Below are 18,693 nucleotides of genomic sequence, written 5' to 3'. Positions count from 1 at the left end.
TAGCTTGGGCTAGGTCAGATGAAGAGTTAGAAATAAAGTCCCTATATAAAATCAGACCTCCAAAGAGCTACATTTTAATCTTTCACTTAAAGATTGGGAGATCTTATTCATTTTAGATATCCTTATCTTATAATCATTGAAGTGTATCTTGGGTATCTATTTCTAATATTTCTGTTTCTACTGGCTCTTGCTTCTTCCTGTGAATTATGGACTGAGCTCATCTTTAACAAGGCTTTGTCTAAGAATCAATCCTTTCAGGATTTCCCCAGGGATACTGAACAGTCCAAGAGAAAACAAAACACAGATACTGAATAGTTAAGGGTCCCTCAACAAAACCATCAAAGCTGATCACCTTAAAGTCCACTAGTCAGAAAGCCATACCTATGCAGTCAGAATTTCTAAGTGGCTCTGGGATACCACATTTTAAATATGAATAAACAGCCAAGGAAAGTATTTGAGGAAAATCTCTACCATGTGAAATGAACAGATAAAAAGAACTAGGGAAAATTAATACAAAGAGAAGGAAGCAATTTTTCAGGAAAGAAGACAATATATTGCAGAAGAATGGGCTTTAAAATAAAAACGCTCAGTGAGGACAAAAAGAAGAGTTCTTAAAGATGAACTATGATAGCAGAAATAAAAAACTCAACTGAAGCATTAGAAGGTAGATTTGAGGTGATCTCCCAAAATGTAGAATAAAAAGAAATAGATGAAACATATGAGCTGAACAATAAGAAAATTAAAGAACTAATCCAAAAGGTCCAACAGTCAAAATAAAAGAATTCCAGAAAAGGTAAATTGAGAAAATAAAAGAAAAAAGTTGTCAGATATAATTGGAGAAAAATTCCACAGAACCAAAGGACCTACATCTCCAGATTTAAAACTATCCACCAAGTACCCAGAAGAGTGGATTTTATTTTTAAAGTCTGTATTGAGGTACATCATCATGATATTTCAGGAACTCATAGGTCAAGGTTAGTTTATGAAAGCTTTCAAAAGAGCGAGGGGAAGATCACATACAAAAGAGCAAGAAAGGGGATCACATTGGGCTGTTTAATAGCCACACTGGAATGGAGCAATGCATTCAACATTATTTGGCGGAAATTATTGCAAACATAGCATTTACTACCCAGCCAAACTATCAATCAAGAATGAGAGTAGGGGGCGCCTGGTGGCTCATTTGGTTGAGTGACTGACTTCGGCTCACATCATGACCCCAGGGTCCTGGGATCGGGCCCCGTGTCAGGCTCCCTGCTTAGCTAGGAGCCTGCTTCTCTCTCTGCCCCTCCCCACCCCCACTTCTTTCTCTCTCTGTCTGAAATAAATAAATAAAATCTTAAAAAAAAAAAAAAAGAATGAGAGTAGGGACGCCTGGGTGGCTCAGTCGTTAAGTGGCTGCCTTTGGCTCAGGTCATGATCCCAGAGTCCTGGGATCAAGTCCCACATCGGGCTCCCTGCTCAGTGGGGAACCTGCTTCTCCCTCTGCCTGCCGTTCTCTCTCTCTCTGACAAATAAATAAAATCTTTAAAAAAAAAGAATTTGAATTGAAATTACATCATCTATAACGATTAATTCTGGGAAAATTGACATCTCCATTAAATTGGGTTTTCCCATTCATGTATATGGGATAACTCTCGCTTTAGGCCATTTATGTATTTCAATAAAGTCATAATTTTTTCCACCAAGATATTACACAATTTTTGTTGAATTTATCTCTAGATATTTTATAGGTTTTGTTACCATCTTATATACTTTTTTAAAAAAGATTTTATTTATTTATTTGTCAGAGAGAGAGAGCACAAGCAGGGGGAGGGGCAGAGGGAGAAGCCCCTCCCTGCTGAGCAAGGAGCCTGACTCGGACTCCATCCCAGGGCCCTGGGATCATGACCTGAGCCAAGGGCAGACGCTTAACCGACTGAGGTACCCAGGTGTCCCTTTCTTCCATACTTTCTAATAGTTAAAAATAGTTTTTTGCTTATAAGTAGCAATGCAGTTGTTTTAGAATCATTGTTCTTGAATTCAACAATCTTGCTGAGCTTTCTCCTCAATATTAATGTTCCGAGTGTGGATTCTCTTGCATTTTCCTTTGTATACAGTCATATCATTTGCAAATAACTATAACTTCGTTTATTATTTCCCAATCTTTATACATATTTCTATTTCTTGTCTTACTACAAAAACCACAATATCCAGTAATATGGACATGCTCATCTTGTTCCATGAGATATAACATAGGTATAGGATTTTGATAAATATTCTTTGCCCTAGGTTGCTGGGAGCTTTAAAAAAAAATCACAAATGGAAACAAAAGCAAAATAGGTAATTCGGACTTGATGAAAATTTTTAAAAAAATTTTTCATCAAGTCCGAATTAAAACAGGCATAGGATTTGAACAGACATTTCTCCAAAGACATACACATGGCCAACAAGCATATGACAAGATGGCCAATATCATTAGCCATCAGGGAAACACAAATAAAAACCACAGCGAGATACCGCTTCATATTCACTCAGCTGGCTAGCATGAAAAGGACAGACTAAAACAAGTGTTGGTGGGGATGCTGAGGAACTGGCCTCCCACACTGCTGGTGGGAAGGTAAAACAGTGCAGCTGCTTTGGAAGACAGTTCGGCTGTTCTTCACAAAGTTATACGTCGCATTGCCATGGGAGCTGGGGATTCCCTTTCTCACCATTCCACCGCTGAACATGTCCACACAAAAACACGTGCATACATGTGCGTGGCAGCATTATTGGTAAAGGCCCCAAAGCGGGAACAACCCAGATGTCCATCGAATGATGAATGGGTAAACAACGTGGTCTACCCATACAATGCAATAATATTCAGCCATGAAAAAATGAATACTAATTCAGGCTCCAGCATGGATGAACCTCGAAGTCACTATGCTAAGTGAGAGAAGATAGTCACAAGAGACCACAAACGGCACAATTCCATCTGTCTCGGCAAAACAGGCACAGCTGTAGAGGTGGGAGAAGACCAGCAGTTGCTCGGGATGGGGTGTGGGGTCAGGAATGACGAATAACTGCTAATGGGCGCTGGGGTTTTTTGGGGGGTGATGAAAATGTTCTAAAATTCGATTATGGTAAAGAAGCTGAGAAAAAGAGAGATAAACAACTACTGGATCACGAGGGCAGAATTCGAGAGATAAGCAATACCATAAGACGAAACAACATTAGAATAATTGGGATCCCAGAAGAAGAAGAAAGACAGAGAGGGGCAGAAGGTATAATGGAGCAAATTATAGCAGAGAACTTCCCTAATTTGGGGAAAGAAACAGGCATCAAAATCCAGGAGGCACAGAGAACCCCTCTCAAAATCAATAAAAATAGGTCAACACCCCGACATCTAATAGTAAAACTTACGAGTCTCAGAGAGAAAGAGAAAATCCTGAAAGCAGCTCGGGAGAAGAGATATGTAACCCACGATGGTAGAAACATTAGATTGGCAACAGACCTATCCACAGAGACTTGGCAGGCCAGAAAGGACTGGCATGATATATTCAGAGCACTAAATGAGAAAAATATGCAGCCAAGAATACTATATCCAGCTAGGCTGTCATTGAAAATAGATAAAAAGCTTCCAAGAAAAACAAAAACTAAAGGAATTTGCAAACACGAAACCAGCCCTAAGCAAAGAGAGACCCTAAAAGCAACATAGACCAGAAAGGAACACAGACAATATACAGTAACAGTCACCTTACAGGCAATACAATGGCACTAAATTCCTATCTTTCAATAGTTACCCTGAATGTAAATGGGCTAAATGCCCCAATCAAAAGACACAAGCTATCAGATTGGATTAAAAAACAAGACCCATCGATATGCTGTCTGCAAGAGACTCATTTTAGACCCAAAGACACCCCCAGATTGAAAGTGAGGGGGTGGAAAACCATTTACCATGCTAATGAACACCAAAAGAAAGCTGGGGTGGCAATCCTTATATCAGACAAATTAGATTTTAAACCAAAGACTGTAATAAGAGATGAGGAAGGACACTATATCCTACTTAAAGGGTCTATCCAACAAGAAGATCTAACAATTGTAAATATCTATGTCCCTAACATGGGAGCAGCCAATTATATAAGGCAATTAATAACAAAAGCAAAGAAACACATTGACAACAATACAATAATAGTGGGGGACTTTAACAACCCCCTCACTGAAATGGACAGATCGTCTAATCAAAAGATCAACAAGGAAATAAAGGCTTTAAATGACACACTGGACCAAATGGACTTCTCAGACATATTCAGAACATTCCATCCCAAAGCAATGGAATACACATTCTTCTCTAGTGCCCATGGAACATTCTCCAGAATCGATCACATCCTAGGTCATAAATCAGGTCTCAACCGGTACCAAAAGATTGGGATCATTCCCTGCCTATTTTCAGACCACAATGCTTTGAAACTAGAACTCAATCACAAGAGGAAAGTCGGAAAGAATTCAAATACATGGAGGCTAAAGAGCATCCTACTAAAGAATGAATGGGTCAACCAGGAAATTAAAGAAGAATTTAAAAAATTCATGGAAACCAATGAAAATGAAAACACAACTATTCAAAATCTTTGGGATGCAGCAAAGGCAGTCCTAGAAGGAAAGTATATAGCAATACAAGCCTTTCTCAAGAAACAAGAAAGGTCTCAAGTACACAACCTAACCCTACACCTAAAGGAGCTGGAGAAAGAACAGCAAATAAAGCCTAAACCCAGCAGGAGAAGAGAAATAATAAAGATCAGAGCAGAAATCAATGAAATAGAAACCAAAAGAACAGTAGAACAGATCAACGAAACTAGGAGCTGGTTCTTTGAAAGAATTAACAAGATTGATAAACCCTTGGCTAGACTTATCAAAAAGAAAAGAGAAATGACCCGGGGCACCTGGGTGGCTCAGTCGTTAAGCATCTGCCTTCGGCTCAGGTCATGATCCCAGGGTCCTGGGATCGAGCCCCGCATCGGGCTCCCTGCTCCGTGGGAAGCCTGCTTCTCCCTCTCCCACTCCCCCTGCTTGTGTTCCTGCTCTCGCTATCTCTCTCTCTGTCAAATAAATAAATAAAATCTTAAAAAAAAAAAAAAAAGAGAGAGAAATGACCCAAATCAACAAAATCATGAATGCAAGAGGAGAGATCACAACCAACACCAAAGAAATACAAACAATTATAAGAATATATTATGAGCAACTCTATGCCAGCAAATTAGATAACCTGGAAGAAATGGATGCATTCCTAGAGATGTATCAACTACCAGAACTGAACCAGGAAGAAACAGAAAACCTGAACAGACCTATAACCACTAAGAAAATTGAAGCAGTCATCAAAAATCTCCCAACAAACAAGAGCCCAGGGCCAGATGGCTTCCCAGGGGAATCCTACCAAACATTTCAAGAAGAATTAATACCTATTCTTCGGAAACTGTTCCAAAAAAATAGAAATGGAAGGAAAACTTCCAAACTCATTTTATGAGGCCACCATTACCTTGATCCCAAAACCAGACAAAGACCCCATCAAAAAGGAGAATTACAGACCAATATCCCTGATGAGCATGGATGCAAAAATTCTCACCAAAATACTAGCCAATAGGATCCAACAGTACATTAAAAGGATTATTCACCATGACCAAGTGGGATTTATCCCTGGGCTGCAAGGTTGGTTCAACATCCACAAATCAATCAACGTGATACAATACATTAACAAAAGAAAGAACAAGAACCATATGATCCTCTCAATAGATGCGGAAAAAGCATTTGACAAAGTACAGCATCCTTTCTTGATCAAAACTCTTCAGAGTATAGGGATAGAGGGTACATACCTCAATATCATAAAAGCCATCTATGAAAAACCTACAGCGAATATCATTCTCAATGGGGAAAAACTGAGAGCTTTCCTCCTAAGGTCAGGAACATGGCAGGGATGTCCACTATCACCATTGCTATTCAACATAGTATTAGAAGTCTTAGCCACAGCAGTCAGACATCGAAAAGAAATCAAAGGCATCCAAATAAGCAAAGAAGAAGTCAAACTCTCAGTCTTTGCAGATGATATGATACTTTATGTGGAAAACCCCAAAGACTCCACCCCAAAACTGCTAGAACTCATACAGGAATTCAGTAAAGTGGCAGGATATAAAATCAATGCACAGAAGTCAGTGGCATTCCTTTACACCAACAACAAGACAGAAGAAAGAGAAATTAAGGAGTCGATCCCATTTACAATTACACCCAAAACAATAAGATACCTAGGAATAAATCTAACCAAAGAGGCAAAGGATCTGTACTCAGAAAACTATAAAATACTCATGAAAGAAATGGAGGAAGACACAAAGAAATGGAAAAACGTTCCATGCTCATGGATTGGAAGAACAAATATTGTGAAGATGTCAATGCTACCAAGAGCAATCTACACATTCAACGCAATCCCCATCAAAATACCATCCACTTTTTTCAAAGAAATGGAACAAATAATCCTAAAATTTGTATGGAACCAGAAAAGACCCCGCATAGCCAGAGGAATGTTGAAAAAGAAAAGCAAAGCTGGCGGCATCACAATTCCGGACTTCCAGCTCTATTACAAAGCTGTCATCCTCAAGACAGCATGGTACTGGCACAAAAACAGACACATAGATCAATGGAACAGAATAGAGAGCCCAGGAATGGACCCTCAACTCATCTTTGACAAAGCAGGAAAGAATGTCCAATGGAAAAAAGACAGTCTCTTCAACAAATGGTGCTGGGAAAACTGGACAGCCACATGCAGAAGAATGAAACTGGACCATTTCCTTACACCACACACAAAAATAGACTCAAAATGGTTGAAAGACCTCAATGTGAGACAGGAGTCCATCAAAATCCTAAAGGAGAACACAGGCAGCAACCTCTTCGACGTCAGGCGCAGCAACTTCTTCCTAGAAACATCGCCAAAGGCAAGGGAAACAAGGGCAAAAATGAACTATTGGGACTTCATCAAGATAAAAAGCTTTTGCACAGCAAAAGAAACAGTCAACAAAACCAAAAGACAACTGACAGAATGGGAGAAGATATTTGCAAATGACATATCAAATAAAGGGCTAGTATCCAAAATCTATAAAGAACTTATCAAACTCAACACCCAAAGAACAAAGAATCAAATCAAGAAATGGACAGAAGACATGAACAGACATTTTTCCAAAGAAGACATCCAAATGGCCAACAGACACATGAAAAAATTCTCAACATCTCTTGGCATCAGGGAAATCCAAATCAAAACCTCAATGAGATACCACCTCACACCAGTCAGAATGGCTAAAATTAACAAGTCAGGAAATGACAGATGTTGGCGGGGATGCGGAGAAAGGGGAACCCTCCTACGCTGTTGGTGGGAATGCAAGCTGGTGCAGCCACTCTGGAAAACAGTATGGAGGTTCCTCAAAAAGTTGAAAATAGAGCTATTGCACGACCCAGCAATTGCACTACTGGGTATTTACCCCAAAGATACAAAAGTAGGGATCAGAAAGGGTACGTGCACCCCGATGTTTATAGCAGCAATGTCCACAATAGCCAAACTGTGGAAAGAGCCAAGATGTCCATCGACAGATGAATGGATAAAGAAGTGGTATATATATACATGGAATATTATGCAGCCATCAAAAGGAATGAGATCTTGCCATTTGCAATGACGTGGATGGAACTGGAGGGTATTATGCTGAGCGAAATAAGTCAAACAGAGAAAGACATGTATCATATGACCTCACTGATATGAGGAATTCTTAATCTCAGGAAACAAACTGAGGGTTGCTGGAGTGGGGGGTGGGGTGGGAGGGATGGGGTGACTGGATGATAGACACTGGGGAGGGTATGTGCTCTGGTAAGCGCTGTGAATTGTGCAAGACTGTTGAATCTCAGATCTGTACCTATGAAACAAATAATGCAATATATGTTAAGAAAAAAAAAAAAGAAGAAGATAGCAGGAGGGGAAGAATGAAGGGGGGAAAATCATAGGGGGAGAGGAACCACGAGAGACTATGGACCCCGAAAAACAAACTGAGGGTTCTAGAGGGGAGGGGGGTAGGAGGATGGGTTAGCCTGGTGATGGGTATTAAAGAGGGCACGTTCTGCATGGAGCACCGGGTGTTATGCACAAACAATGAATCATGGAACACTACATCTAAAACTAATGATGTGATGTATGGGGATTAACATAACAATAAAAAAATTTGAAAAAATAAAATAAAATAAAATTCGATTATGGTGATGGTTGCACAACTCTGAATATCCTAACAACCCTCAATGGTGCACTTTAAAAGGGTGAAGTTTATGTAAATATATATATATATTACAGTAAATATATATGTAAATATATATCAGTAAAGCTGTAAAAAATTAAATTTCAGATAAACAAATATTTTTCCCACATAACTTTGTGTCCTGCAATATTTTACCTGGCAACCCTAATGAGGAGAATTTTTAATTAAGAGAATTATATTAGATCATGTCATACCATATCATAATATATTCTATTAGAATTCTATTTATCCAGAGGAGCCCTACCTTGTCCTGTACCATCAATAAAGTATACTGTACCCAGCCAAAAAAAAAAAAAAAAGGAATTCTATTTATCCAGAGAAAGAGTGATATCCAGAATACAAAATACACCCTCACTGCCAGGTGACTCTTTCAATGAAAGCAAGTCTTAGAAGCATTCTGCCACCACGGGAACACTTCCAGCAAGCAGTCACACATGCAGTCACACGAACATTCTCATGATTTCCAATGTCCCTTATGCTGAGCGAGGAGCCTCCACATATCTGAAACCCTTCACCTCGGTCACCGCTGGATCCAGGCAGATGCACTGCATGACCTCAGGAGCACTGCTCATGTTGTCTTTAAGCGAGTGGCGCCCCCTAGAGGTGTGCAGAGCAGCAACATGATTCTGGACGGTGGCTCCCGGCCGCCATCCTGCAGAGGCCAGGCTCGCACTGGCCCCGTTGACGAGGGAACTCCGGGTGTTTGCTGCCCCGTGGGTGCAGACCGGTATGTAACTCCCCCAAGCACACCCCTCACATGGCCCACGCCAAAGTGTGTTAAGGGAATTACACACAATGTAAAAACTTGAATGATATAACCAGCCACGTGACCATTTTTCATTTTTAATAAAATCCTTGGTATTTCAGGCCGACGTTCTATCATCCTTTTAACATGTGAAAAACGTTCTTCGTATGCAGAAAAAATATCGTCGACCCGGAAGACCCCCGATGCGCCCGCCTGACACTCACCGGCCAGATGATCGCCGTGTCTCCAGAAGAAGTAGAATTTGCCAAGCAAGCCATGTTTTCAAGGTTTGTATATGCTTTAAAGTCGGTTTGCCCAGAAATACACCGTAAAAAAAAAGCAGAGGTGAGGACTGTGCCCTTTGATGCCCCTGAAGCAATGATAGTAATGGTCTGAGCTGCCCTGGGTGGCGGGCAGGGCTGCCAACCTCACGCTGGCTGTCGTGGTGGCTGCGCGGGGGAGGGGACAGCAGAGGCCTTGCAGGTGGTCTTGCAGTCCCCCTCCCACCCCCTGCTGCCTTTGGAGAGCATCCTGCATTGAGGGACCCCAGGCACTCTTCCCTGCGCACTTGCTGCCTTCCACAACAGCCTGCCTTGAAATGGAAATAACTGGACTTTGCAGAGAAGGCAACACAACAAACATTTTCAAACGTCCACTCTAAGCAAAGCACAGTGCAGAGTGAAAGAGCGCCTTGCTCAGGGTGGTCCTCTGCTGCCTATGTCTGACCCACTGAGGATGCTGGCGGCCACGGGCTTTCTGCCCCCGCCATCCCGCCCCGGCCTGCTTACTGAATCAGATCCTCGGGAGAGAAGACTCACTCGAAATGTTAAAAGCATGTCCCAGGAAATGAGCATGCATGCTGAAGTTTAAGAATCACGGCTGTCAAAGAGAGCAAGAGGGCAGCCCTGTGAGAGGCGGCGGGAGGTCAAGAGCTTGCGAAAGGTGTGAGGAGGGTGTGTGCAGGGAGGGGTGGTCTCCCAGGGGGGCTGGAGTGAGGGACGCGTCCACGCAGGGGACCGCCTGGAGTGCAAGGTCAGAACTGGGCCAAGGACTGGCAGGTATCCTCCCTGGGGTGCAGGGGTTGAAAACAGGCAGATTAACTCTTTGTCTAAGTACGTGGAAGACTAACACGACAGCAGGTGGTAAACTGGGAGCGCACCCACACCCCCTCGGAGAAGGGATGATTTTTCCATACAGGGGAACCATCAAATAAGTAAGCATAGAACGGAGAGGGGAAGCCTGGTTTCCCACTGCTGTGGAAAAGGGTTTCACGTGCACAGAGAAAATGGGAATGAACTCGAATTGGATTGCAATTGGATACATCAACATGAATGCAGGGTTTTCAGAACATAGGCTGAGAAAAGAACATTGGTTTTGTGTGCGTGTGTGTGTGTGCCGGTGACATATTTTTGAACCCCGCTGTCCTCTTTACTTCTAAACACTCCTCTTTCGTGTTATAATAGGCAGTGAGAAGAGGCCAGAATCTTAGGTAGACCATTGTGTCTTTCTGCAGGAAACACGGCAGGTGCTGTGTTGCCAAATTTTCACCACTATGTTTTTTGGGCCCCTTTACACGCCGCCCCCCCCCCCCCCGCCGCCTCCACTAACCTCATCTTTACCTTCTTCTAAGCCCCCCACTGTGAGTCTCCTGGAGTTCCCTCCACCTGCCCCTCACTGTCTGGATGCAAAGCCGGTGCCCCCTGGATTAGGATTTATTAACATCTGAGCCACACCTGCAGGTGCCAAAATGTGTTCCGGTTCCAAGTACAAACTGCGTTTGCTTAAAATAGCAACAATCCTTTTATTATCTTGGCATTACACGTATTTGGAGTGTTGGGGCATCAGATCAGCAACTTCATTTCAAATGGTTTAGGGAAAAAAAGAGTGTCCCTCCCCCCCCACAAAAAAACCCAAAACAAAACCCTGTACTTCCAACTTCTCTGGGCTTTTACAGTTATTTCAAAACAAATTGTCTCTTTTAAAAGGTCATCGGCCTATTATTGCTTCTACATTGTTGCAAATAGCCTCCCTAGTCAGCACTTGACCTTTGACTTTTGTCTTTGACATGTTTAGGTAAGAATCTAGTTTTTTATGTTTCTGAACTTTACAAGAAATGAGCCAAGCACCTGCCCTTAAGAAGACGCATATGTCTAGGGTTTCACGTGAGGGAGAAAGCAAGTCGGTAAGTAGAAGGCGGAGTGTGACGAGCCCTGTGCATTCTGGCTGACTCTCCCCGTGGCCCAACATCTCTCAGCCTGCAGCAGCGGTGCCAGTCTTCCCACCAGCAGATTTATTTCGGGGCTCACAATTCTTTTGAATTTTCATCCGAAGATGCAGAAAGCCTTTCTTGATGTTTCCTGCCATCAGCAACCGGCGTTCACTGAACACTTGCTCTGTGCAGGTGCTTCCTGTGCGCAGAGTTGTTTGCTCCCCACGCAGCCCCATGATCCAAGCACCGCCACCCTTGTCCCCCATGACGGGTAAGGAGGCCAGGGTTTGAGACGGCAGATGGCCCACAAAGCCTCTTGCTCATCCGCCGCTGACCTGGGACTCGAACAAAGGCGCCTAGGACAAGGCGGGTTTGCCCCTCTGTGGAGGTGGCCGCTCCCTGCCTTCCCGAGGCTGTCCCGGACCCCAGCCCCGGCTCCCTGGCTTCTGCCTCTGGCTTCGGCCCAGACGAGGCCTGGGCTCTGGAGGCCCGATGACCTGGCCGATGCCCCGGAGGCGGGCCCGGGGTCCCGGGAGGGCCCACCTGCTGATGGGAGCAGCTCTCTCGTGACCTCTCCTTTATTTCTGCAGACACCCCGTGATGAGGAAGTGGCCTCGTCAGTATGAGTGGTTCTTTATGAAGATGAGGATAGAACATATCTGGCTTCAGAAATGGTATGGAGGCGTATCCGACATTAAAAAGGAGGACTACTTCAAAGCAGTCCCACGCAAGGCCTGATGCAGTGAGCAGAAAGTCCTCGGGGTTTGCAGGAAACGAGACCCCTTTCCGTCACGCTGCCACACGGTGCCTGACGGCTGTCTGTCTCTTGCCAGCTTCCCGGCCGCCCTGTCACCCTCACCGCAGAACGAGAGAGGGTGACCGGGGAACCCTGGGCCTGGCTGGCGATTAGAGTGGTCATTTGCAAGCCCCCAGTTCACGCAGGTGCTCACGTATATATAGCCTCCGTTTGTATCGTATTCCACCCAGTCTCGCCGACTAGGGAACCCTCATGGTTCTCAAAGCGACATGCTGAGACCGTTGCCATTCCATTCCTTAGAACAAAAAAAAAAAAAGTATGTGCCATGTGATTGCATTGTATTGTGAGAGTATTTTTGTTGCTTGCTGTGCCCAAAGCAGTCTTGGTTCGGAGCTCACCGCGAGCACAAAGGAGCTAAACGTGCATCGCGTGGCCACGGTCTTGTGTTTGGGGTGAGCACGCAGGACTGGTTGTCTGTGGAGTGCTCATCATGCTACTTACTGGACTGCAGATGCATGATCAAGTCACATTTGCTAGAATGTCCTGGTCACGTAGGAAGCCTTTGTCCCACTACAACCTGACAAACCACCTGTGAACACAGAGTCCTGGGCGAAGCCCCGTTCTGTGTGAGCAGGCCGTGGTGACTCCTTCATCGGGTGGGACAGCTTCAGCACCAAGCTCCCCAGATCCCCACAGCTAATGCTTCTGACAGAGGGTTCCCGTCCCTTAGGCACGAGGAGTGGCATCCAAAAAAAAGCATCTCATTCTGTGGCATGTAGAGAGGACAGGGGAGAGGAGAGGAGCAGGGAAGGAAGCAAGGAAGCAAAGAAGTCAGTAATTGGAAGCATACTCCCTGCCCAGCCTTGGACCAGGGCCTTGGCAAGATTATCTCATGTCAGCCTGACAACCAGTGAGAGTCACATCACTGTTGCCACTTACATACAAGAGAATTGGGGCTCAGACAGGCTAGGTCAGCGTCCCAGGGCCTGACTCACCACACACAATGGATGGAGTGGTACTTAGACAAGTTCCAATCTTGAGAACAAGAGAGTCACTGAAATGCATGGGTGGTCATTGAATCAGCAAAATCAGTAAAGTGAGGATTAACCTGCCTAGGCTGATTTGCCACGGTTAACTATAAAAAAAAAAAAAAGTCTTTGAAATTTGATTGTTACTACAGATTTAAAATTTTCTACAAATTATATGCAGGAGCTCCTGGTTTTTCAAGAAACGACATTGTACCTGAGTACACATCTAAGGCCTATAAAGGACCTATGTGTATACATCCAAGACCTCTTACACTGAAGTCTGTAAAGATCTAGTAGTACCCAGTTTTCTGTCTTTTTATAATGGCTATGAACCCTCTGTGGTGGGTTAGGTGTGTTGTATAACATAAAAATACACTATAGGAAATATACATTTTTTAAAATAAGTAAAATGTTATTAATGATTTTACTTTAAAAAATTAAGACATGAACAGAGTTTGAGGTGTCAAAATATTTTTAAGTGCCTGTTACAAAAAGCATGGTAAGATGCACAGAATTCTTTTTTGTCAAAAGCCAATTCTCAAAAGAGTTCCTAACAATAACAATTTCTAATACATAAGAATAAGGTCACTTTGATGGTATTTTGTATTTCTGAGTTAAAAATTATCGCTACCCCCAGTTTAGAGGTAAGAGGGGAAAACCAGAAGGATAAACCACATACTCCATAAGTCAACCTCATACCTTAATTCTTTGGGCATCACTACCTCTTGATTCTTTCTTATGAATAATGTTCGTATGCTAAGTTTGCTTTTATAATCAGGTTCCACTCAGCTCATTAAAGCCCTCTTTGCTGCTTCAGGGGGCTTTGCAGGATGGGTGCCATTTATAACCACTAATGAATGTTATCAATTATTTATCCAAATGATAGGAAATGAGGTCTAAACAGGTTGGATGATAAGAGTGTTCAAAGTGTATCTGGCCCCATTCAAGCCAGTAGGTTTCAGCAAATCTCTGAAAATTTACCTTGATGAAAATGTTGAAGGGTGTACTGGAAATTCTGCACATGGCAATAAACAAGAAAAGAAATTAAATGCATGTGACTGGAAAGAAATAAAAGTATCTCTGTTTACAGATGACATGATTGTCTACATAGCAAATTCCAAAGAATCTATTTAAAAAAAAAAAAGTCAAAGAACTAGTGGGTTCAGCAAGGTTTCAGGATACAAGGTCAGCACACAAAATGTAATCACATTTCTAAATATTAACAATGAACAAAGTGGGGCGCCTGGGTGGCTCAGTCGTTAAGCATCTGCCTTCAGCTCAGGTCATGATCCCAGGGTCCTGGGATCGAGTCCCGCATCGGGCTCCCTGCTCGGCAGGAAGCCCGCTTCTCCCTCTCCCACTCCCCCTGTTTGTGTTCCTGCTCTCGCTATCTCTCTGTCAAATAAATAAATAAAATCTTTAAAAAAAAAAAAACAATGAGCAAAGTGGAAACCAAAATTAAAAGCACAATACCATTTACAGTCACTCCAAAGAAAATAAATATTTAGGTATAATTTATCAAAACATGTATGAGATCTATATGCTGACAATTAAAAGATGCTAATGAAAGAAATCAAAGACCTAAATAAATGAAGAGATACACCATGTTCATGGATTGGAAGACACATAATAGCAAGGATGTCAGTTCTCCCCAGATTTACCTATAGATTTAATGCAATTTCTGTCAAAATCCCAGCAAAGTTTGTAGACATATTCAAGTTTTTCTAAAAATTCCAAGGCACAGGCCTTGGAATAGCTAACAACAGTCTTGTAAAAGAAAAACCAGTAGGAGAAATCACTCTATTCAATATAAAAATTTATTATGTAGCTACAGTAATCAAGACAATATGGTTTTTATTGGTGAAGGCACAGAGATCAATAGAACAGAATAGAAAATCTGGAAATAGAACCACACAAATATACTCAATTGGGTTTTATATAAGGGTACAAAAGTAATTCAATGGAGGGAGGATAATCTTTTCAATAAATGTGTTAGAGAATGAGATATCAACAGGCAAATAAAAACCTCAACCTAAACCTCATTCCTTATATGAAAATGAACTCAAAATGGGTCATAATCCTATATATAAAATGTAAAACTATAAAACTTTTTTTAAAAAAATAGAAAATTGTAGGGACCTAGGGCTAAGCCTCAAGAGTACTTTGATTTGACACCAAAAAGCACAATCCGTAAAGGAAAGCTTGATAAATTCATCAGAATTTAAAACTTTGGCTCTGAAAAAGACCATGTTAAGAGAATGAAAAGACAGGCTACAGACTGAGAGAAAATATTTGCAAGCACATATCTGACAAATGACTAATATCTAGAATATATGGAGAACTCACAAAACTCAACAATTTTTTTTCTAAAAACTCCATTTCAAAACTGGAGGATATATACAAACATTTCACTGAAGAAGATACACAAATGGCACATAAGTCCATGAAAAGATACTCAACATCATTGATCATTAGGGAACTGCAGATTAGAACCACGGTGAGATACCACTGTGCACTTAACAAAATTGCTAAGATAAAGTAACAACAACAAATATTAGCAAGGATGCAAAGAAACTGGATCAGTCGAACAGAGCTGGTGGGAATGTAAAATGGAACAGTCACTCTGCAAAACCATTGGCAGTTTCCTATAAAACTAAACATGCAGATGCCATACCTTTCAGCAATTGCACTGTTGGGCATTTATCCCAGAGAAATGGAAACTTACGTTCGCACAAAAACTTGTACATGAATGTTCATAGCAGCTTTATTCATAATATTCAAGAACTGTAAACAACCAGATGTCCTTTAACGGGTGGCTGGTTAAACATGTGAAACATCCATGCCATGGAATACTACTCAGCAATAAAAATAATTTCTCACATGAGCAACAACTTGGATGAATCTCCAGAGATTTATGCTGAGTGAAAAGTCAATCCCACAGGGTTACATGCTGTACAATTCCATTTATACAACATTTTGAAATGCAAAATTCTAGAAATGGAGAACAGATTAGAGGTTGCTAAGGAGGAGGGTGGAGGAGAGAAGTGAGTAACACGAGGGATCCTTACGATGGAAACGTTCTGTGTCTTGACTGTATCAATGTCAAAATCCTGGTTGGGATATGGTATAGTTTTACAAGATATTACCCTTGAGGAAAACTGGGTAAAAGGCAGACAGGATCTCTTTGTATTATTTCTTACAACTGCATGTGAAGCGACAATTTCTGCAATTATCTCAGAATCTGCAATTATCTTAGAGTAAAAAGTTTAGTACAAACAAAATATAAGGTTTAGCTTATGTGCTAAGGCATTTATGCTATATCTTGTTCGTCCCTAATGAAAACAAAGAACTGAACTATGCCAAAATCTAGCAGAACAGACATTAGTTGTCTTTGGTTAACCATTAATATATGCATTTGTGAAAGAGGGAGAAGATTTAAGTTTCCTTAAATGTATTCAATTTAATATTGAATACAAATTAATAAGAATTCAACAAATCTCTATATAGATTTTATGTGGGACACTTAGAAAGGGAGGATATCTTCAAGTTTCTGACATAAGCATGTTGAGTAAGCTATAGGTACATATAGGAATCCAAGTCTGTACATAGTGATTCTCCCCTGATGTTTATAGCAAAGAACTGTATTCCCGGTAATCTTCCTGGAATATTCCTAAATATTCTGGGAAATAATTCTTTTGTTTCTGTGAATAACTATATCCTGACCCCCATGTTTTTATTTATAGTGATTGTACATGTCCATGATGTTGACATAGAGAATACAATTCTGATGTTATTTCAATATACCTTGTATGTATTGATGCATTATGAAAGAGTTATTTTTTGGTTGAGATGTATTTCTGCAATTTTTCCAGAAAGTCAGTATTTCACTTTTAATGATTTAACCATCAAATGCTGTTCTGAAAATAAAACATCTCTAGGATAATTTATTGATGCACATTTGATTGCTATAACAGCAAGTCAGTTATTAGAAAATTTGAATTATAGTGAAGCTATGGTTTGTCTATGCTATGTAATGCATGTGGAGTGTGAAATCTATTTTCAACACTAGTCATGTCTATTTAACCAAAGACTATTTCATTCTTGGTATGATTCTCATGCTCAATTAAATAAAATTATGATTATTTATATATAGTCCTTTCATATAATATTGCAAATTGACATTATTATATTCCAAAGAAAATAGATACTATTATAATAAATCAACTTAAATTTCCACTAGAAAGAAAAGAATTAGCGGGAGAGCTTTGTTGATAGGATTCTTTTTTTTTTAATTTTATTTTATTATGTTATGTTACTCACCATACATTACATCATTAGTTTTTGATGTAGTGTTCCATGATTCATTGTTTACGTATAACACCCAGTGCTCCATGCAGAACGTGCCCTCTTTAATACCCATCACCAGGCTAACCCATCTCCCTACCCCCCTCCCCTCTAGAACTCTCAGTTTGTTTCTCAGGGTCCATAGTCTCATGGTTCGTCTCCCCCTCCGATTCCCCCCCTTCATTTTTCCCTTTGTCGATAGGATTCTTTAAGGCTCTGAGTACAAAGCACTTAACTTACAGACTTGAAAAAGCTGATGTAGCCACACTTTGGCATTCCCACTCTTGGAAGTATTTGCCATTTTTAGCATACTTGTTATTCCTAGAGCTAAGGGCTATGAAAAATCTCCCTTTCACTGCTGAGAAAACATGCCCAAGGAGTCCCACATTGAGTGTGGCAAAAAAATTACACAGGCCCATAAGAGTGATCAATCCTGCGGCTTCCATAGACCACTGACTGATATTCTGGCTTCTCAGAGATATTGCCGTCTACCACTTAGTGACCCCTTGGCCCATTTACCCAAGACTGAAGGTTCTCCAGGGCACAGGGCTCTCAGTGATTGAGTTAGGAAGGTCTGGGCAAACAGAGATGGATTGGTCACCCACCTGCACTCAACCTCAGGGCCTCGGGTCCTGAGCAGGTCATCTCCAGAAGTGACCCATCTCCAACTCTGTGCCTTCGGACATCTCCTGCAGCCGCACCCTCTCTCCCTCAGCCTTCTCTCCTGCTGCCAGAGCCCTGAGGTTCTTGATTTCTCATCGTCTCACTTCACCTGCTCAAGGAGTGACCCACAACAGGGTAGGACTCCATGCAGAACAAGGCCCTGCCCTCAGAAAGCTTCTGTTTTGTAAACAATCCGTAAACAATCAGGTTTTTAAGCCAGGTCATCTGATAATCTCTGTAGCTTCTGCTCCAACACTTTGGCCAGTATCCCCAACATCCCCACTGTTTTGTGTTGGATAAATTGGTTGTTCATCTCTGCAACCAAGTGGTAACAGAGGAAAGCCACAACCACAGAATCGGTCCCACCTTAGATCCAGGGTCCACATCCTCCCTGGGGCCTCCACGCCACCAAACTCCCCCCTCCTCCTGGGTGCTCCCCATTCTCTCAAGCAGCTGTCAGGGCCCCTCCACAGCCTTCAGCCCTGGGAGCCCACACCCTCGTTCCTCTCCCAGGGCACGCTGAAGCCTTCAGATGAGCACTCCCTCAACTCCGTTCAGAATCGCCGATTGCCTTCCCCCGTCTTCCAACAGGCTCCCCTGCTGCAAGGTTTCCCACCACAGCTGCGGAATGCAGTCATGGGCAAGGACAGGTG

General features: G+C 42.0%; 1 protein-coding gene across 1 annotated transcript in view; it reads left to right on the top strand.

The window, feature by feature from the left end:
• The window catches only part of CREG2 (cellular repressor of E1A stimulated genes 2), a 29,766-nt gene extending 15,649 nt beyond the window's left edge, over positions 1 to 14,117 (top strand). The window contains exons 3-4 of the mRNA XM_035001814.1: positions 9,213 to 9,326; positions 11,839 to 14,117. Of these exons, the coding sequence (XP_034857705.1) occupies positions 9,213 to 9,326; positions 11,839 to 11,986 (262 nt within the window). The 3' untranslated portion in view covers positions 11,987 to 14,117. The remainder of the gene's footprint in view (positions 1 to 9,212; positions 9,327 to 11,838) is intronic.
• The last annotated feature ends 4,576 nt before the right edge of the window (positions 14,118 to 18,693 follow it).

The sequence above is a fragment of the Mirounga leonina genome, unplaced genomic scaffold (assembly GCF_011800145.1).
Source record: "Mirounga leonina isolate KUSES-001 unplaced genomic scaffold, KU_Mleo_1.0 Mir_125, whole genome shotgun sequence".
Classification (NCBI taxonomy): domain Eukaryota; kingdom Metazoa; phylum Chordata; class Mammalia; order Carnivora; family Phocidae; genus Mirounga; species Mirounga leonina.
The sequence above is the reverse complement of the archived record's forward strand: the minus strand, read 5'-3'. Positions and strand labels throughout refer to the sequence as shown.